A 22,500-nucleotide genomic window follows, 5' to 3' on the forward strand; every position below is an offset into this window, starting at 1 on the left:
CACACACGCACACACGCGCACACACACACACACACACACACACACACACACACACACACGCACACGTACAGCATGACGCACCTCATGTGAAATCAGCAGAGCCGAGAATAATGGCAGTTATTGTACTATAATATTTTTTCTTAATCCCCCACTTCTGACACACTATCCATGTTATTCTAAATAACATGGATAGTGTGTCAGAAGTTCGGGGGTATAATATCATGGACATATAACACTGTAATGAAAAGGCCTCGTGGATTCAACTGCGTGATCTGTTATGCTGTGCATCATGGCCACAGAAAGCATAACACCATCAGCAGAACATCATGTGGTTATTATCAGACCCGTTTCATGCCAGTAAAGGCATGTCCGCTGTATAGCTCTCTGGATAAATGGATCGTGACCTGGTGGCCGGGTCACAGTTATTGTTTCAGGAAAGAAATTACTTTCACTAAAAGAGTAGGTTTTTGGATTTAGTAAATTACCCCATTTGTAGCTACGACCAATGGTTAGCTCTTCTTTTTTGCATTCTCAGAGTGATAGTGTCTTCTTATAATAAGTGTTCTATATAGCTCTATATTCTGACAGTAATCAATGCTAATGTGTTTGCTCGGTATCAGGGGGTCTCCCTGTTTCTCCAGCTCTTTAATAAACAGAAGATGTATTTTCAGGTTAGGATGCCAATTTGATCCAATCACGAGAGAGTACTCATGCAGGCTACAGGCTAAACAAGTGAATTTAAGTTGGAAGTGATGGCACAAAGAATTGCAAACTGGATTGAAGCTTATAAATGGGTACTCTCTCCTGATAGCCGTGGAGACCGCTATTCTTTAAACAAACTATTACTATCAGAATATAGAGCTGTAACTTTTGAACACACCCAGTGTCAACAATATCAACAACAAATAAACAAAATAGTTTTTACTTACACTACTAAAATATTTAACTTACATTACCTTTAATGGCAGAGATGCTACTGTAGCTTTACAAGCTTACAAGGTTCCGTCACACATTCCAGCAGTATTGACCTGAGTTGCACCCACACCATGTCTCTCTCTCTCTCTCTCTCTCTCTCTCTCTCTCTCTCTCTCTCTCTCTCTCTCTCTCTCTCTCTCTCTCTCTCTCTCTCTCTCTCCTTGAGGGGGTTCCAGGGGTGCACTTCCCTGAAGAAGGCTTAATGACTGAAACATTGGTTTCCTGTACGCCGTCGCTGCGTCCTAAATACAGTATTGGCACTTTGGCTATCAGTGAGAGTGAGAGAGTGTGTGGCCACTTTCTTGTCCCTTCAAGATTTCTATCCACTTTTCTCCCCCGTTGACCGTCATCACTACAAGGGCTTTGGTGTGTGTAAGCATCTTCGTGCACAGACCCAATTCCATCCTACCACTTGGCCACGTGCCAGACAGCGAGAGCTGTGCAAAAAAGTAGAGAGAGAGAGAGAGAGAGAGAGAGAGAGCGTGACCCCTGCAGTAACCCGGGAACAAAAGAAACAAGCCGTAGCTTCTCAGCCTCGCTGCGAGGCTCTGCCAAAACAACGGCGTGGGTGAGAATGAGCAGGCTGCCTTAGGGGCCGCGGCGTCAGGCAGAGGGCCACCTCAGGCCTGGCCATAGAGAGAGGGATACAAGGAGGCCTTAGGGGCCGCGGCGTCAGGCAGAGGGCCACCTCAGGCCTGGCCATAGAGAGAGAGGGATACAAGGAGGCCTTAGGGGCCGCGGCGCCAGGCAGAGGACCACCTCAGGCCTGGCCATAGAGAGAGAGGGATACAAGGATGCCTTAGGGGCCGCGGCGTCAGGCAGAGGGCCACCTCAGGCCTGGCCATAGAGAGAGAGGGATACAAGGAGGCCTTAGGGGCCGCGGCGTCAGGCAGAGGGCCACCTCAGGCCTGGCCATAGAGAGAGGGATACAAGGAGGCCTTAGGGGCCGCGGCGTCAGGCAGAGGGCCACCTCAGGCCTGGCCATAGAGAGAGAGGGATACAAGGAGGCCTTAGGGGCCACGGCGCCAGGCAGAGGGCCACCTCAGGCCTGGCCATAGAGAGAGAGGGATACAAGGAGGCCTTAGGGGCCACGGCGCCAGGCAGAGGGCCACCTCAGGCCTGGCCATAGAGAGAGGGATACAAGGAGGCCTTAGGGGCCGCGGCGCCAGGCAGAGGGCCACCTCAGGCCTGGCCATAGAGAGAGAGGGATACAAGGAGGGTGTCAAAGAAAGGCCCTGTCGGTGTTCAGGGGCTGTTTGAGCTTGTCGCTGCACGCACAAATAAATGATGTGCAGGCTTTAGAGACGTAAACGTATTAGCTACGGGACACACACTCATGCAGGACACACACACACACACACACACACACACACACACACACACACACACACACACACACACACACACACACACACACACACACACACACACACACACACAATGATTAGTATCATTAGTAACATCTGTGTATCATAAGGTTTTTATTTTGTATGTATTGGAACTTGGCAGGACTCAATGGACTTGTAATGGCAGATTTTACACTTGGTTGTATGCTAAAAATAGCTCACAACGTCCGATTTCTGGATTTCTTCACTAGTCCCTCCCTAACATTTTATTTGTTGGTGATATTATCGATAACCACATTACAATACCCCTAGTGTTGAGATTTTTGAGTATTGTCAAAATACTCTAAACTGTCACAGAGCACGTGTCTTGCTCCTGGCGTTGGTGTGACAGTGTACACTGTTGATTAATGGCAGCCATGTCTAACAAGCAAACAGATATCATGTCCAACCTCCCCGTTTGATTTGGTGAACTGCGTGGATGCACTGGATAGCGTGCACGAACCTAGTGTGCAGAATGAAATGCGATAAAAGCCAGTGTTCTTGTGGTGGGTGGTCAAACGTTTGCTGCTGCTGTGTGTCAAACTCATCAATTGCGCTGCCAATAAACAGCGTACCGACCTCAAACTAGAGAAACAGAAACATAGTCCATTAAGGCATCAAGAATTGTATTTTGGTATATTTTCTTGTACTTTATTTGTATATTTAGCTTTTTTTTATGCTTTCTACTTGTACTAAACTACTTCTTCAGTTTCTTTGCAGATTTAGATTATTCATTATCAATCAAATTATCAAACATGATGAGGTGAATTAGTGTGTGAGCGATGCAGTGATCGTGTAGATCCACCATAGCTGAATTAAGTGGTTTATGATCAATAATAATTAGGACAATAACATGATATAATATATGATTATGAAATGGGCATTCTGCATACAGATCACTTTTACTTTTGGTACTTACTTTTGTACTTTTACTCAAGTAACATTTGAACCCATTAAACGGTGTGCAAGCTCACAGCGCGTCACTTGGTGCAGCGCTGCGAGCTTGCACATCTGCTATGTTTGAACAAAGGCGTCATTTTGTAGAATCGGCCTCAGGTCTTAATGGGTTTACTTTAAAGGGTAACTTTTACTTGTAATAGAGAATGTCCACGTGGTATTTTATTGAAGTAAACCTTGTTTAACTCATTCTGGGCGGGCCCCATTTTGGTGTTCTAACCCTTCTGGACAGGAACCCCTCTTGGGGTACTGTACAGCATGCTGCAATATAAATATTTGAAGTTTTTCAGAAAACTTAAGACCCTGGACCACTGAGGTCCCACAGTGACACCTGATGCTACCATGATACATTAATGCTGGATTTAAGACCCTGGACCACTGAGGTCCCACAGTGACACCTGATGCTACCATGATACATTAATGCTGGATTTAAGACCCTGGACCACTGAGGTCCCACAGTGACACCTGATGCTACCATGATATATTAACACTGGACCCTGGACCACTGAGCTCCCACAGTGACACCTGATGCTACCATGATATATTAACGCTGGATTCTTTGAAATCCAAATCAGAAATGAGGTAGAGGGAGAGGGACGGGGGGAAGTGATTGAAAAGCAGAATGAGACAGAGAGAGAGAGAGAGAGAGAGAGACAGAGAGAGAGAGAGAGAGAGACAGAGAGAGAGACAGAGAGAGAGAGGGCACGCACGAGGCACCTGGGCCGAAGTGCGCTGGATCCCTCATTCCTCTTGCGCTTTGATAACGTTCCCAATAAGTCCTCGCGGACCATGCATGGGGCTCTGGCACACGCCAACGCCACGGCCACAGAAAAAAGCCTTCTGTTATTGGTTACGCCTTTGCAAATTGAATTTGCACACTGAATAGTTCTGCCGGGACTGAATAGTTCTGCCGGGACGTGCCAGATGCAAGGATCTGGATAAACATAAAAGCACTCAGGGGCAGCGCTGTGTTTACATGCCAGCCAACTAGGGTCCAGGGAAGTTTACTAAGAGGCCATGCTCTCTCTCTCTCTCTCTCTCTCTCCTTTCTTTCCGCGGTGGAAATAAACTGAACTGTACCCGTGTGCTGAGATCGATTCATTGCTTTGTTATGATAGCTCGGACTGGAGCACGACTGGAATTTGCTTTCCCCTGCCTAGGTGATCTATCCCTTTGCTATTTGATTTTCCGATATGCGGTGGATGATTTGTTGGGTACGAAAAACCAACGCCGTGAGATCACACCCTTTTGAGTTGACGAAGCTATAGCAATGTGGATGGTTTTGTGCGTGCTGATGTGAGGAGTCACCTGCATAGCCATGGCAGAAACCACTTATCACCTTTTGTGTTTTTTATTGTTATTTTTATTTACAGTATGCCCTACTATACTTGATCGTACTAAAGCGTCACACAAAAGCATCAAATGTAGAAGATCTGCAAGCTCGAAACGCTGCACGTTTGAATTTGAATCCTGTTGTTTTGGACATACGTATGAGGTTTCCACCAGACAGATGACAGAGGCAATATTGGGATTGAGAGGAGATAGGGGTTACATAAAGTAGCAGTGGTTCTCAAACCTTTTCCATGTCAAGGACCCCCAAATGAAAACCGCACACCCCCATCTGAAAACATCTGGTATGGATTGGACCCCTATGTGAGATTTGTGTTTGTGGAATGTTTTTCACTTTTTTTTAAAGGATTTTGGGAAAATAGCAGATCTACAAGCTGTGGCTGTGGCTGTTTTCAAATAGCCAATGTGTGGACACGGTCTCTCCGCGTTGCTCAGAAGGAATCAAAATCCACGCTCCCACAAAACTTTGGGTCGTCTGATGGGGACCTTTGTCTGCGGGAAATGGACCTTGGTTTAATGCTGTTAACACAAGCATGCGTGGAATGCAACAACACAATTACCCTTTATTATATTACATTCATTTGAACACTAACCCGATAGCATCAACACACGCTCTCGGCGGGCCACGCCAGCCTGCCGTAGCGCTCTTTCCCCGCACGCCAGCCCACGCCCCCGTGGAGTGCTGAAACAAGGGCTTTGTGTGGCTTTCCATGTAAAACTCTGTGAAAGGGGCGGGGTGGGCGTAGCGAGTCAAATCATGCACTGTACAACGCAGGTTCCCAACCTGTTTTGGATGAGGGCCCACATTGAGTACATGAAATGACGCGTTTGATCCAGGGGTAATCAATATGTACGTACGTACGTACACAGACAAATGTGTTGACAAATGACTTGTCCATGGCATATTTTTGTTTTATATACAGTAAATTGTAATGTTCTTATTTTCATGCCATCATTCTGCCAGTGCAGTGGTTCTCAGTTTTCTTCTATTTTCAAGGACCCTCATAACTCGGAGAGTGTACCAAATGGATCCGTACCTTACGGGTCCATGTGGTTCCATTTGTACACTCTCGGGGGTTACAGACCTGTAATTGTCCATTTGGACCATCTTCAAGGTCTTTCAACCCACTTTGAGAAGTATACATTTATACTTCATTAAGCCGGCATGGCAATGAACCCTGGTCTGATGTCATCGCTTCTCGCAACATTTCATGGAGAAATACGCAGAAGACATGGCATATGTTTTTTTTTTTTTTAAGATATTTTTTTGCGGCTTACGCCTTTTATTGATTTTTTAAGGGACAGATAGTAGGCTGACAGGAAACGGGAGAGAGATGGGGGGATGACATGCGGTAAAGGCCGTGTCGGGTCCGGGAGTCGAACCCGCGGCACACCGCGACTGGATCACCAGTCCGGTGCCCAGACCGTTACGCTACGGCCTGGGCCATGGCATATGTTTTTGCCACACAACACATTGTGAGCTTGTAGAAAACCTTATATTCAGGGTTAAAGTGAGAGAATTACGCAGAAGACAACATGTTGTTTTGCCACACTGACATTATATTGATCATCACACACCAGAACAATGGGATTTAGGAAAGTCACAAGTTTTCTATTGACCCATTAAAACCGGGGACATGTGCTATAGTCAGTCATATAGCACATTGCCTGGCTATACAAAAATAACAGATCTACAAGCTCATAGCACGTGACTTTGGAAACGGGGATAGAGATGGGGGGTGACACGTCGGGTACAGTAGCATCATACTGTAGGTTTTCCAGAAAACTGTTAGGACATTTGTAGCCATGGGCCTCAGGTCTTAACGTGTTAATGAAAGTTCTGATTGGTTGACCGTATGCACACAGTTAATCAGGTTTCCCACACTCTGTCAGACAGACAATAGCCAGCCTGAAATCTGTTTGCCTCCATTGTTGCTGCACCTAACAATAGGAACATCAGAATGCAGTGGACTGTGAGGCTCAAGGACAGGTTGGACTCAAACTCAGTCCTATAAGTCCCTTACAATCATTCTAAATCATTGAACTCAGTCCTATAAGTCCCTTACAATCATTCTAAATCATTTAACTCGATCTTTTTACGTACTGGGTTCGAGTCCACGCAGCTCAAGGCTTGAGCTGAGCTTGTTGTTGTCTCCATTTAATCTCTAAGCATTTGACTACACATTTAGGAAGAGATAGAGATAGATCAACTGTGATTTTCGTTGTAATTCTGCACGGTATGATCTCATGATGCGTCTACTCTACACTGCTTCCTCGACAGTCACGGAGAAAATAATAAATAATACATTTCTTTTTGTTTTCATTGCTTAAAGTACAGCACATCATCTCATTTCCTTTTCTTAGTGGTGGTGGTATTTCTTTTTCATCAGTTTTCGGTTTCAAACCTCTCAGGACACGCATCAACATGCCTTCTTTTGTTTGTTATCATCTGTAATGTCCTTGTTGTTACGGCAGTCCATTTTGAATAAACAAAGACTCAAATTCAACTTTGGGGGGTTTTTTGGAAGCAGAATGGCTAGCAGGTGCCGTGCTCAAGTGAAGCTTTTTTTCTTTTCTTTTTTTGCCTTTCCCACTGGTGTGTGTTTTCGTGCGGTTATACCACCACCACCACCACCACCACGTGTAGGTAGCAACGCAAACATGAAGTCATGAGCAACTCGAGCCACATCCTCCAATTGTAAAATCTATTATCGCCTCACATTACCGCCCTCCTTAGCTCTTAAAGCCGGCATTCCACACTTTGTTTGCTTTGCTCCCGCCATGAGTATCGGGACTGTGCTTCTCACATGGTGGGTTTGTACTGCTTGACCGGTGGCCTGGCTCGCAGCTAAAAGCTCACCTGCATGCCCCTATATCTGCCTTTAGATAAACAACTCCCTGTGGTTTGGGGGTCCTTCACATGAAACTGGCTGGCTGGCTAGACTGGCTAGACTTGCTGACTGGCTGGCTGGCTGGCTAGACTGGCTGGCTGGCTGACTAGACTGGCTGACTAGACTGGCTGACTGACTGACTGCAAGGGTGCAAAGTTCCACTGCAGGTTCAATGGAGTAGGAAGCAACTGCTTAGCATGAGGCAGAATGTCAGCTATTCCAGCCGGGGGCAGGCCGCCTACACTCTGTCTGACCTTCACGTCAATGGGTCTATGCTATGACACTGGGGGGTGGATTATCCACCAGTAGGCCTACTACCTTTTTGATGCGCGCTAGCCCCTCCAACGTCTGGCTTTTGGAAATGATGTCATTATATGGGAGCCAACATAGAGTACAGCCAAGTCTATGAACTTTAAATGTTTGTTTAGATCCTAAGAAGTGAGGTGCCCCCCGCTTCACACGATGTTTGAGAGGCACTAGCCCCATCCAACGTCTGGCTTTCGGAATTATGTCGTGTGGCAGCCAAGTCTATGGCTTTTTAATGTTGTTTAGAATCCTATATCCTTTGATTAAATTAATCATAATCCTATATTCAAATTGGTTTAAGCCTAGAACACTAAACACGGGTGATTTTCACCCGGACAATTATATTTTTGTAATTTTCATAATGTTGCTGAAGTCTGAGGTGGGTGGGTTTTTCAGTACCTTCATGATGCTCAGTGACATCATAGAAGGTGTAGGTTTTTTTCTACAGCCAGGTGAATTTCACCCGTGTTTAGTGATAATGATAGAGTTTAGACTAGAGCATCACAAAATGGAAATACTCAAGTCAAGTAAATGTCCCTTAAAGTTGTATTCAAGTATACTTTATCATGCTCAAGTATAGCATAGTTGTATGCTATGTCATGTACAGTATGTCTGTCCTGTTTGTATTGTTTGATGTTTGATGTCTGCATGGGGACTGCAGGTGGAAATTATCATGTTTTGCTAAATCTGGTATATTTACACTGCATTTTTAATGTAATGTTCATCAATATACACTGTCCCGACTAAATAAACAGATAAAGTAAAGTAAAGTAACTTAGAATAACATGTCTGGAGGGGGGCCTCGCCAGGGGGCGCGTGGGAGAGTGAGAAGGTGGTGAGATTGAAGGAGGGCAGGGGGACACTGACACCTGTCAACTGGAGACTCAAGGCACACTCCATAACGCCAGAGGGCATTCCTGTGACAGCACACACACATTCCTCTGGGTTGCCATCATCATCATCATGCCTTTCACATTCTGGAAAACACACATGGCACACAACCTGTTCTGTTGACAACTAAAAGACAACTATAAGTCCCCCAGAAATTCGTTTGACATATTATATAAAAACTATTGGAATGAATAATATGCATAATTAATTGATTTAGTTTTCTTTTTATTTATTTATTGTTTCATGGAACCTCAAAGCCATAGGGCATAGGGCTTAGAGGTTCCACACAAGCCACAAGCTCGAAACGCAGTGCAAAGCAATACGTTTTGAGCTTGTCGATCTGCAATACTTACAAGAGTGCAACAAATAGCCAATCTACATAAAGTTCACTATGACGCATTGCAACGTGGCTTTTTCTGCTATGGAAGTAAAAGCAGTTAAGTCTGTCTGTGGTTTCATGAAGAAGAGCTCCAATGGATCCAACTACATTGGATCTATTGGAATGCAGCTTATGTCTGGGAAATTGGGACATACAAGTTTTCCGCCTGACATCAACGATATCCAGCCGCATCCGCTGCTTATGGGTCGGGGGAGTACTCAACTTTTTTGTTTTGTTTTTGTTTTTTAAATCAGATGACAGCAATTTCCTGTTGAGAGTTAACATTCCTGCAGCCCCGTAAGGGGCCTGCATTATGGCCATCAAAGGGGGACAAAGAAGCCAATGACCCAAGGTGACTCACGCATCCTCCAACCTTGTGAATCCCATTAGCTAACTTCACATTCACAAATGGCCGCCGTCCAGTTGTGCTCTTAGCTTGATTTGCAAACATCCGCAGTTGAGTGCAAAGTAACAAGTACACACTGTATAGGTTGTTCCTCTAATCAAATAGTGGTTCGCCCCAAAGATAGCCACACTACTTAATGTGCTGTCGCTAGTTGTAAAACATCTGGTTTGATTCTGCGACTTTTGGACCTCACTGTAAAAAAAAAAACTAAAGCAAAGACTTAAAATAGGCGATCTACAAACTGCCACACTGTGAGCTTGTATTTGGCTGTTTTTGGCAAAGAGTTTCAGTGTAGAGGGAAATACTATAGCGCACCTTGTAGGCCCAGAGGAACCCTGGTTAAATTAAGAATTTGGTAGTTAATTGTTTTAACGAGTCATAATGAATGGAAGAAAACATTTTACATTCGTTAGTGAGCAAACAACACTGCACTAAATGAGCAGGGATGTGTTTTGTGTGGTATACCGTGTTTGTGCTTGTATTTCCTTGACATCTGACACCTGCCTAGCTCACTGTTAGCCCTTCCTCATTCTGACATATCGCAGATTGAGGTAAAACCTCTGCATTCAACGTTTAAGCCTGCTAAATATTTGCTAATGGAGGCTAAGAATGGTATTGTTTACCTTTTCTTTGGGTTAGGATCCAGTTCAGCTCTTGTAACCTTCTGCAATGCTGCACATTATGGCCTACAGTTGGAACAAACAAATGCACTTTGTCAATAGAGAAAGTGAAAAGATTTTCAAGTGGTGCCAGCATTTAATGGTGTTTATTTGTGGGCAGACAAGGAATGTGTACATGGCAAACATGACACAAAGCAGAGCCATAGGCGGCATGAGCCTAATATGACATTGTAATGATGATATGTTTAAGACCCCAGGAAGAATAGCTGCTGTGTTTCACAGTAAGCTAATGGGGATCTAATAAATAAATCAAATCTAAGCTATTATCGCTGTGCAGCACTTATTAGTCCTGCATTTGCCTCTCAACTGTTAAAGGGATCTTAGAGGTCAACATCTCTGATAACCTACAGTAAGTCTCTGGAACTGGCAACAGTTAAACCAGACAGTAGAGTAAGTGAGTGGAAGGTCGAAAGGCTCTTTTCAACATGGAAATTGGCTGAGACATACCCATCCACGCATAACATAAAAACATGACAACAAACAATTAAGACACAACATGCAGACAATCTGTGATTTTAAAACTTAAAATGACAATATTATTTATTTCCAAACATCTATATTGACCATGCATAATCATGTATCAAAGTACCAATGGTGAAGTGGTTACTGTATGTTCTATAATAATAAGAAGAAGAAATCTACAAAGTAACTAAAGTTTTCAAATAATTGTACTCGAGTAAAAGCACAATATTTGCCTCTGAGATGTAGTGGAGTAAATTGGAAATACTCAAGTATAGTAGAAATACCTCAACATTGTACTTAACCCATTCTGACCGGGCACCCATTTTGGTGTTGGCATCATGTTATGCTTTAGCTATTGAAAAATAGCAGATCTACAAGCTCATATCGCGCCACCAAGTGGCGCGATACGAGCTTGTAGGTCTGCTAATTTTGAAAAATCGAAGACACTTTTAGAATCTGATCTCAGGTCAGAATGGGTTAATAATGAAACTGTCAGGATGTAATAGACATTTTTAGAATCTGATCTCAGGTCAGAATGGGTTAAGTACTATAGTAGCCTACTTGAGTACAGTAGTAAATGACGTTAAGGCATGTACAGGAAGGGCACATCAGACGGTGACATCCTGTTTGGCTCCTCGCTCTCATCAAGTGCTCATCTTGGCTCTGGCAGCGCTCCGCGTCAGTGTTGTATACCAGGCCATCAAAGGTCATCATCATCATCATTACGCTCTTCCTGTTTGCCTTGCCTTGCCTTGCCCCGGGTTCCTCGTGCTGTGCGCTCCTCCGGCCCGGGGACTGTCACAGTGATAATGGGATTACTCTAGTCTCCACCACCCACTTTGAATGTTATCAACCGATAATCACCAGTATGTTCTCGTCTGGACCATGCAATGGAGGCAATATCATGGACATCTCCGCATACTGCCTACCGCGAGTAGGCGACTAGGAAATGCGGAAGTGAAAGTACTGCAGCCAAAGCGAAAGCGTAGTGAAACTGATATATATATACGTGGTCGGTTGAGACTGATATGAGGTTTGGGGATTTACGTGGCCGGTTAAGACTGAGGTTAGTGTTAGGGTCACGTCAGTATGTGGAAATGTCCATACTGGTGATATCATGTGATAACATCCGAAGCTGCTATCTCCACACATCATGGGTTCTCGTGCAGTCCGGGCAGGACAGCCAACCCAACTGTCATGGTCTGCTCCTTGGACCGTGGACTTTGACTGTGCCTATTTAGGTTTTGGACTTGCTGTATTAACAACTCATTTACTGCCAAGATTTTTTTACCAAAATATCCCAGACTTCCACCATCTTTTCAGTGCATAGTCATAATGCATAATAGGGGCCCCTGAGTAACAGACCTGTAAGGGTCAGACCTGTAAGTTGGAACGACTGGGATATTGCACTATCCCTGCCATTCTCAACCCCCCCCTGCACCCGCCAGGTCAAGCCAGTTGACAAACATTGTTGTAGAGACAGACACATTGTGTTCGTGACACTGTGTGAATAGACTGTCGTTGGAAATTCTTTCAGAGCTCGAGCCATTGAATCAGTTCGTCATCACACTGGTTAAGCTAAACCTGTGTGCCAAGTGTAATTGCTGTATAGTAAATGTCATTTGAGAATAGAATCAAGTCAGTGAGTCTGTACCTTGTTCAAGCCTGCTATTTAGAAGATTAGAAGAAGATTACCTCCATTAATCCCCATGGGGATTTTTTTTAACACACCCATAGGCCTGAAATACAGACATGCACACACAGGGCTTATAGACAATAGACATGCTAATGTGGCGAGTTGGAGGAGTTGGGTGTTTCGGTGCCTTGCTTTAGGGCAAGTGAACTAGCAGATCTCCTGCTATCGGTCCATACTGTGGTCTGTGCTGAACCTGAGCCAGCCAGTCCCAGAGTCAAGTCCATACGGACTATAAGCTATTGCTGCCCCTAGCGTCCCTATACGGTCGACTATTTTCAGTGGTGAGATTTGGCGTAGATGTGAAAAAAGGCATGGGCCTAGTATAGAGCTCGGGGGAACCCCTGTCAACAATGTATTAGGTGGTTTAACCTAGCTATAGCATATTAAACTATTTCACTTTTACAACTGAAGCATCTTCCAGTGCCTCAAATTGTGTAATAACTCTTTATGTCTTCAGTCTTGTAGCCTCGATACCCAGGCTTTCATTTCGTCTGCGCGAAAGATGAAAGCCTGGAAAAAGCCGTGGGCTGAACCAGTCTAAAAGTGGGAGTCAACCCTTCCGGGTGGGCGTCGCTCTAAATGATGTGACGTAGCGCTGCACTAGGGGGGAGAGGAGGGGCCGGGGGTGACGGACAGATCGATGAGATCCAATCAGGGTGCGCGCTTTTCTGAGGCGCGACCCTCCCATCTAGGCCAGAAATGTCTCTGCTTAGGTCAGGCTATCAGTCTTGTAATCATAGCTACAGTGTAATAACAACATGGCTAAACCTATGTTCATTCCTTTTCAGGTATCTTCATCCTGTGTCCCTGCAACCAACTATGAACTGGTAAGACATTCTTTCTCACTTTCCAAACTTTTCTGGATCAGGACGCATGTGGAAATCTTAAAATTCGTCAAATGGGTGGGGCCGTGCATTTCAGAGCATGTTTTTTATGATCAATCAATCGATTCTGTTCTGGCTTGGATCAATGGGACTGCAATAGTATACCTTGAGCTCCTATTGATCGGCAAGGATCAAGTTTCTAAAGACGAAGAATACTATGACATTTTCTTTTTTATATATTAACTCACCCAGTGCCATGGCGCCATCTGGTGGTAGGGTTCTTGTTGCCATAATTCTTTGTCAATGAGCGGTACTCTTAATCCGTGTTGGCCGGAAACCTCAGAGTTAGGAAGTAAAATCCGCTATTTAACATGTCCCGCGACTGTCATTTAATCCAGCCCAAACATACTTTTGGTAAGCGAAATATTATCGTTTAGATACATCAGACGTGTTTGGTCTAAAAAGTGATTCAGAGACATTTACGTTCTAAGTTGCTGTGTCCCATAGCAAGCATAAGCCAGCGGAATTTTCATTTCCGTTTATTGTGCCGGATCTTTTCTTAGGATCGAAATGGGAGGGTTACATGGGGAAAGTGGACCGCGGCCGGCCAGTGGTCCCAGGCCCACAGGTTGGGAATCGCTGCCTTGTTCTGATACCGCGTCATGATCACTGGGCATCACGGCGTCGTTAACTGCTGTAGAATCATTAACAACAGCGTCAGGAATTAGCACCATGCGGGCACGAGCTACATTTTAGGAATTCTGTGGTTCTAAAATAGAGCAGGCCACGTCCGTGGCAGCTGCCCCAAACCGTGCGTTAAGGTTTTACGAGTCGTGACTGTTTGTAACAGAAATGTGCTGTGCAGTTTTGGATCTACTAATCACTCTGGCAAGTAGACAGAGCCGTGAGGTATAAGGTCCTTTCAAGTAAACACATTTGAAAGGCTGTTTCATGTATCCGTCATTGCATCTTTTCAGTGGTGGTAAGTACATTTCGTTGCTGTCTGGCAGAAATGTCTTAGAGATTTTCTAGATTTTACCTCCCCCCCCCCCTCCTGTAAATGAATGGTCAACTTCAGGGTTCCCCAATTCATTTTCCTCAAGGGCCATATTTTGACTAGGGTACCAGGCTCTCAACCAGTGGTCCTTGAGGGGGTTCCAGGTGGTCCCCAGCTAAAGGCTCTCAACCAGTGGTCCTTGAGGGGGTTCCAGGTGGTCCCCATTCAGCTAAATGATGGAGAGTTGCTAACCAAATGGACCCTTATACAGTAGATCTTTAACTCTTGAGAGTGTAAAATTAATTCATTTTCAGGGCAAAGACATGCCCTGAAAATATATGAAAAGATATATGGAAGGGCTCTAGCAGTGATTATCATCATTTTAATTTGAAGGATGCCCAGTTTGACATGCATTAGGCTACTGACCCCCATTTAATGCCATTACATCTAAGACCTCAATTTATTATAACTTGTATTCATTACAAATGGAACCAAATTGTTATTATTATTGTTGTTATGGTCCATTTGGCTCCATTTGTACACTCCATTTGTATACTCTCTGAGTGCCAAAAGCTTTTGTAAGGATTAGTAGGATTACTATGCACGCAGCCGCGCGCACACACACACACACACACACACACACACACACACACACACACACACACACACACACACACACACACACACACACACACACACACACACACACACACACACACACTGCCATCGGTGTATGAATGGGTGATTGTAATGCACAATCTATGTAAAGCGCCTTCACCATTTACCATTTTACACACCATACCTGTAACTTTCATTAGCCCTAAAAAAGGGTACTTAAGTAACATTTGGAGGTACTTTACTTGAATATGTAACATTTTCAATACTTTATATTACTTTGTAACTTTGTGCAGATCCATGAATGCGGCACAATGAGACATGTTCTGAGCTCGTAGATCTGCTCTTTTCAAAAATATTTGTTTTAACTTTTGTACTTTTCACCTTGGTACTTTAAGTATTGATGTCAATCATTTCTGTACTTTTACTCGATCTTTAATGCAGGAGGACTAAAGCATTTCTACATTGTTTCATTGCTACTTTTACTGCACCCACTGCTTCTCAAACGACATTGAACATGGTAGGAAACAGCCTGGGCATGCACTGTGTTTTTGCAGAGGCAAGAAAAGAGAAGAAAGACGTGCTTTAGCTTGCTGCGTTCCCTTATTTGGTATTGGCGTTAGTTGCAGTTTGTTGGTCTTGGACTCTGACTCTCTCAGTATAGTTTATATTGTACAGTGGCAGTATAAGTACTCAGATTAGTTTTTACTGAAGTAGCTATCATCATACTATAATTAACCGAATGTCTGTGTGTCCGTGTGTCTGTGTGTCTGTCTGTCAGAAACATTGCCGTAACTCCTTACTGCCTGCACCAATCACTCCCACTTTTCACACAGGCATTGACCATATGAATATGGAGGGCGTAACGAAGCCCTTTTTTCGATTTGACACATTAATGATTATTAATTAATTTATTAGTCAATTACAAAAGTCACTTACGTAAGTCTTTCAAAATGTGTCAGATACAAGCTGAAGACGCACTGCGCTGCGAGTTGTAGTGATATTGTAGATTGGCTGTTTTATAGCCAAAGTATAAATTCGGGTTTAACAGTGTTGTTTTAATAATCTACACCTGCAAATGAACTAGTAACTACTAACTATAGTAACTGGAGCTGTCAAATAACTTTAGTGGAGCAAAAATGTATAATATTTGCCTTTGAAGAAAAATACCTCAAAATTGTACTTAAGTACTAGAGTAAATGTGCTTCAATACATTCCACCAGTGGACTTGGATATGATTGGCTCACACTCTGGTTCTCTCAGTATTGTTTAAATTCTTCTGGAGTACTTCTTGGCAAACCAAGAAAAAACATCTGCCAGCCCTTTCTCCCATTCTACATTATGATACACGTACAGTCGTACACTGTGGGAATATTTCTTCAACGTGTTTACCTTTCCTAAAAGCTGCAGTAATCATGTAAGAAGAACATGTTATTGTTCTCTGCAGATGAAGACATCTGTGTTATAGGTGTAGAGAACAATGGGCTACTTTACACCGTACCTCATGCTTCTGTGTGTTCTTTGCCTTTTCAAATGTAAGCCAGTACATGTAATTTATATACTATTCCAAATCAACGGGTTACGGATCCCATAAGTGTTGAGAACTTTCTCGAGTAAATTAACTATGGCGTTGAGAATCAGCTCTGTCATCTCCATATGTTCCTGTCTGTCTGTCTGTCTGTCTGTCTGTCTGTCTGTCTGTCTGTCTGTCTGTCTGTCTGTCTGTCTGTCTGTCTGTCTGTCTGTCTGTCTGTCTGTCTGTCTGTCTGTCTGTCTGTCTGTCTGTCTGTCTGTCTGTCTGTCTGTCTGTCTGTCTGTCTGTCTGTCTCTCTCTCTCTCTCTCTCTCTCTCTCTCTCTCTCTCTCCCTCTTCTCCTCTCCTCACCTCAACCTCAACCTCTCCTCCTCCTTTCTTCTCCTTGCCAAACAGAGAGGTGCGTTATGGCTGCTGATTGCCCTCGTAAACGATGATGAGCTAAGATGTAAAACACTCCCTGACGTACCTGTGTTACCGCCACAGAGACACCAGGGTGAAACTGAAATAACTTAGCCTTTCTAGTTCAAGGGTGTTCTGTGGACAGCCAACCATTTCTGAAAATGGGGAAATCGAGGCCAGATGGACGATAGGGCCGAGGAGGATGGAGTGAGCGCCATGGGAACTAGATATCAGTGGTGAAAAAAGTACTCAAATGTTTTACTTAAGTAGAAGTACGTACTAATTCTGCAATGTAGAACTACTCCATGCGTTACAAGTAAAAGTCTGGTGTACAGTACTTGAGTAAAAGTACTGGCATACTGGCAGTATTGGCATTAAAATGCACTGCCAAAAGTAGAAAGTACTCGTTATGCAAAATGTCCCATTTCATGTTTAGAAAGCTATAAAATATTTTCAAAATAGCAGATCTACGCGCCGATCTAAGCGCACAATGTGTCGCGATGCCACACATTGTGAGCTTTTAGATCAGCTATTTTCAAATGGCCGAAATGTGTAGAGGGCTGAAGTGCTTCATGTATGTTTTGTAATAATATTGAAAATCGACAATGTACAGTAGCTAGTACAGTAACTAAAGTTGTCAAATTATTGTAGTGGAGTTGTACAGTATTTGCCTCTGAGATGTAGTGGAGTAGAAGTAAAAGTACTGACATTTTGACATCCTCAAGTAAAGAATAAATACCTCCAAATCGGGGGTGCACACGCAGATCCGACACACCAAAGGTTCCGAAGCGCGGGGACATGATGTGATGCGATGCGAAAATGCGCTGGTCCGACATGCGCTGGTCCCGTGCTTGCGGTTATGGTTAGGTTAGGGATTGAGGTTTCAGATCAATAGTATGTCGGAACTAAAGCCTGTACCCCAAAATTGTACTTAAGTACAGTACTTACAGTAAATGTACTTTTCTACCACTGCTAGATATGCACTCGACACCTGCCCTGATGTGCTCCTTCTGTGTGCCCTGGGCTGTTCTTCTGACACGTCGAGGTGTTGCACTGCATGAAGTGTCTGCAGTACTTCAGCGTGTACAGTACAGGGTACAGTAATGTGGCCTGCAGTTTGTCCGCTAATAACAAATAGACGGGCCGGCAGTTGTATTCGGAAAGTGTTTTGACGGACATGTTTGTACGTCTGTGTGTGTGTAAGTGTGTGCTAGAACACTCATTCCTGTACACAATATGTGTGCATATATTGTGTGTTTATGCTTTATTGTCCCGGGGTGCGTATACGTGTGTGCATGCATGTGTGCTTGTGTGCGTGAGTGCGTGTGTGTGTAGTGCTGTGGCCTGGCTCATGGGTTAAATCGGCTCCTCCAGCACCCAGTTTGGTGAATTATTTACGTGCGTGCGTGCGTGCGTGCGTGCGTGCGTGCGTGCGTGCGTGCGTGCGTGCGTGCGTGCGTGCGTGCGTGCGTGCGTGCGTGCGTGCGTGCGTGCATGCGTGCGACAGAGACATGATTTACTCGGCTATACTCAGGTGCAGACTGACGTCAGATCAACTGTAAATTAAGTTACAGGCAGAATAATGGAGGGGGGAAAAACACATCTTTTCTGTAGCCAGACATTCTGTGGCGCTGCTGAGAGTTATATTGCCGTAATTACAAGTTTATATCGGGGGACGCTATAGCACTGCGTTCTGAAGGAAATCCATTTACAGGATGGATATACATCTCTAATCACAGCTATTCAAAATGCTTGTGATGCAGGAGCCTCAGTGCACGTTGCTTGAGTGCAGGCAGTCCGCTAAAAGGACGGCCTTAACCCATTCTGTACGGGAACCCCTTTTGGTGTTTTAACTATTGAAAAATAGCAGATCTACAAGCTCATAGCGCGCCACCGAGTGGCGCGCTACGAGCTTGTAGGTCTGCTATTTTTGAAAAATCGTGAAAATGCGGCACAAATCTTTGAACATATATTCTTTCAGAAGATTCCTTTTTAAAGGTATATTCAGTGATTTCACTTAATTAAAATATCACTTATTTTTTTGTTTTGTTGTGATAATCCTCCCTACTATAGAGTGTGCTGACCATATAATGAGTTCCTCCCTGTCCCCAGTTAACCCCCTGGGGGTCAAAAAACCTTAGGTTTCGTTTTTGACTCTCTATCCTGATTGGACGAAAGGCTGGGTCCCACAGCCAAAAACGAAACCTAAGGTTTTTTGAGTGAAATCACTGAATATACCTTTAATTATTTCAACGTCAGGCCTAAATGGGTTAAGCCAACCTAAAGCATGTGGGCCTAAGTGGTCACAACGTCGAGATTTACACGTATTTACTTTATAAGGAGCACACTGCGAGTTAGATAATATAAAAGAGGTCGTAAATGACGAATAAATATTTGAATGAGCCCCGGTGCAGATTGTGAGCTCGGTGAAAGTGGTACGTTGTTAGTGTATTGTTCTCCCTTTCTAAACAAGTCTTAAGTACTTTTCCTTACTTGGACTGCATAGTTTTTCAGCATGTTTTGACATAATGTAGTTAAGGTGATATTTTAAGTATAAACGACTAGTCACCTGCCCTATGTTATCTTTTTTTGCCAGCTGCTTGAAAAGCGGCTGGACAACATGTTCACCTACCTCTACTAGCGACCGTAGTAGCGACCTAGTGGAAACGTTTTCATCATTGGCTGTCTCTAGGCTGCCTCTAAGCCAGAGGTTCCCAACCACCGGTCCGTGGAAAAGTTGACTGTCCGGTTGAATGAAAATACCAAGGATTCGTCAGGGACACGTCACTGACTGTGGTTTATAAACTGCTTCTAAGTCCGTGTTACTTCCATGTTGCGTAGCATAACAGTGACGTCACTTTCAAATCCTTGGTATCTTTACTGTTACCTCATGTTCAGAGGCTCAGAGCAGCAGCAGCAGTGGAGGCTGCGGAACAATAACAAGCTGCAGCCTATTTTATCATGCGCGTGCTAATGAAACAAAACACCACACGGTACAGGATTATTATTATTTCATGTGAAAACAAGTAATATCTGAATGAAAAAGACATAGGCCTAACCCTTTTTTAATCATACTATCCTTGGTAATATAATGCCATTTAGGTCAACGATATAACATTATGATACTCGCTTAGGCTTCAGTTCATTTATTTCTTTGCTCTCACGTTTGTTCATTGTTTTCTTCATTGAAGCATTTTCTATTTCTCATTAAATGTAACTGAATTTGATGAGGGCCCAGGTAGGGCCGGGCCTTAACTTTCCGGGCCTGTTGAGAACTCTAGTTTTTTGCCGGCTGCACTAATAACTTTGATGCAGGCCCGTCTAGAGTTTGAATGGTCAGGGATCACGTCCTTGAACACAAGAAAAACGTCCTTGAACACTGATCAAGGCACTGATGATCCGACAGACAGACAGACTGGCAGACAGTTTTCTAGGAAGCTTTCCTCCTACTATGAGCAACTGTGTAAAAAACAAACAAACCTGAATTATAAGATCCTTTTAACCTCGTTCAGCCTGGCATCCCTATTTTGGGTGTGTCAAAAAAGTGCACTCTCAACAGTAGAGCTTGTAGATCGTCCGTTTTCCCACCATTTCTGAAATAGGGCTTCTAAGCCATGCCCTAACTGTTCATGGCGCAATCGAACAGCACATTCCTGTGCTGGAGGAATGAAGCAACGCAGTCTGGGAGAGGTGGTGCCAATCAGCAGTAAGTGATGAAATGCGATACGAAGGTCCTCTCTCCCGTCAGCCATGATGACAGAAGTGGCTACTCCCCAACGCACGGCCCGCCGTGGTGCATGCTGGGATGCATTCCACTGACGGGCCTTCTGCTGGAGCTGGCGCTGACAGGACATTATACACAGTGGTGGAAAAAGTACTCCATTGTTTTACTTAAGTTAAAGTATCAATACTGCAATGGAGAACTACTCCCTGTGGGGATATTAAGTCAAAACCAAGGAATTAAAAAAGTGCAAAAGTTTTGTCATCAAAAATGTACATAACGTACCAAAAGTAAAAGTACTCATTATGCAGAATGTCCCCTTTAAGGTTTTCAAATCAAATGTGTAGCAGATCTACAAGCTCTCAATGCATTGCATCACAAGTCACGACGTATTGTGAGCTTGTAGATCGGCTATTTTCAAATGGCCGAAATGTATATAGGGCTGAAGTGGTTAATGTATTTATTAATAATAATAATAATAATAATAATAATCAAAATCTATAAAGTAACTAACTAGTAACTAAAGTGTTCAAATAAATGTAGTGGAGTAAAAGTTCCCCTGAGATGTAGTGGAGTAGAAGTAAAAGTATTGGAAATTGAAATTACTCAAGAAAAGTAAATGTACCTAAAAATTGTAGCCTACAGTACAGTACAGCAGTATTGGAAATTGGAATTACTCAAGTAAAGTAAATACTTCAATAAATCTACTTCCACCACTGCATATACAGTAGTATTTATTTAGCAGGGATACGGAGAGACGCCAGGACTATGTGTAGGGGGAGGATAATATCTGAGAGTCTACAGTTTTATTTCAGTTTATTTTTATTTATTTTCTGTGTACGTGATGTGATCTAAACACTTCTTCCCACACATACGTAAGCACATGACGCATGCATTAGTTATACACAAATTCACATGCACGGGTGTCATACCAACCAAAACAATGTTTATATCCACAAACAAACACAAATATCCTCACGCACGCACGCACGCACATGGACACGCACACAAAACCATAAACTGCCTACCACCTGCATCCTTCACCTTTATTCATGACCCGTGTCTGGTTAAGGGCCAGTGCCAGCGCATTGCTGTCTAATGAGTAAGTGCGAGGCAAAGACGGCTCTAGATGTGTTCCAATTAGCCTCGTGTTTAGCTCAGAGAGGTCACTGATGTGATCTATTTACACTCTGTATACAAGCCCCATCCAGGCCAAGCCGCGACTATATACCATCCCAACTCCCCAGGCACTCGCATACAAACCAGCTAGCACGTATACCTCAAACACAGGCCATGCCTGGCGTGTGCGCACTGGAAGCTGAGAAGACAGATCTTTATTCTTTTTTTTTTTTCCCTCAGGAACCAGGCGTAACAGCAACTGGAATTGTCAAGTGCATGCGAGTTACATAAGACCCTAAATGTGTCTCCTCTCCAAACAAAATGTCAGAACTTGTGACGAAGATCAATCAGGGTGTTTTTCTTCTGTGTTTTGGTCGGTGTCGATTTCAGTCCAGCCGGGCCAGGGGTGAAAGGTGAAGTTTGTCACCTTTTAAAGCCGTGAAGGCCTGGCCTTCTCTGGCCCTGTTGTCCTATCATGGTTCTTGGATGGCAGTAGACTTGTCGGCTTCATCGTGTAGTGTAACATGGACATGTATAGCACTGGCAAAAATGTCTGTCAAGCACGTCACGTTAATTCTCACGTTTGTTTTTTTTCTAGAGGCGAAAAATCACCAAAAAACAAGAATGTGTCATGTAGAAAGTATGCAATATGTAGCTTAGATAAGAATGTGCGGCCATTTCCTTTTCATGAAGCTCATTATCATTCCGTTAGGGAATGCACTCCAATGCCCATATTAGGACATGGCCCTACATTTAGACAAAGAGGTAGATTATGAGCACAACGTTGGGAGAGAGAGAGAGAGACATTCATTTTTGGTGGTGATGTGTGCAGTGGTGGAAAGTACATTTACTTAAGTACTGTACTTAAATACAATTTTGAGGTATTTGCACTTTACTTGAGAATTTCTGAT

The 22,500-nt window shown here is 43.8% G+C and overlaps 1 protein-coding gene across 1 annotated transcript in view; it reads left to right on the plus strand.

The window, feature by feature from the left end:
* The window catches only part of tns1b (tensin 1b), a 322,987-nt gene that overhangs the window by 149,481 nt on the left and 151,006 nt on the right, over positions 1–22,500 (plus strand). The window contains 1 exon segment of the mRNA XM_083777327.1: positions 13,167–13,205. Coding sequence (XP_083633453.1) covers positions 13,167–13,205 — 39 coding nt within the window.

This window comes from Protomyctophum parallelum, assembly GCF_964188405.1.
Source record: "Protomyctophum parallelum genome assembly, chromosome: 11".
Taxonomy (NCBI): Eukaryota; Metazoa; Chordata; class Actinopteri; order Myctophiformes; family Myctophidae; genus Protomyctophum; species Protomyctophum parallelum.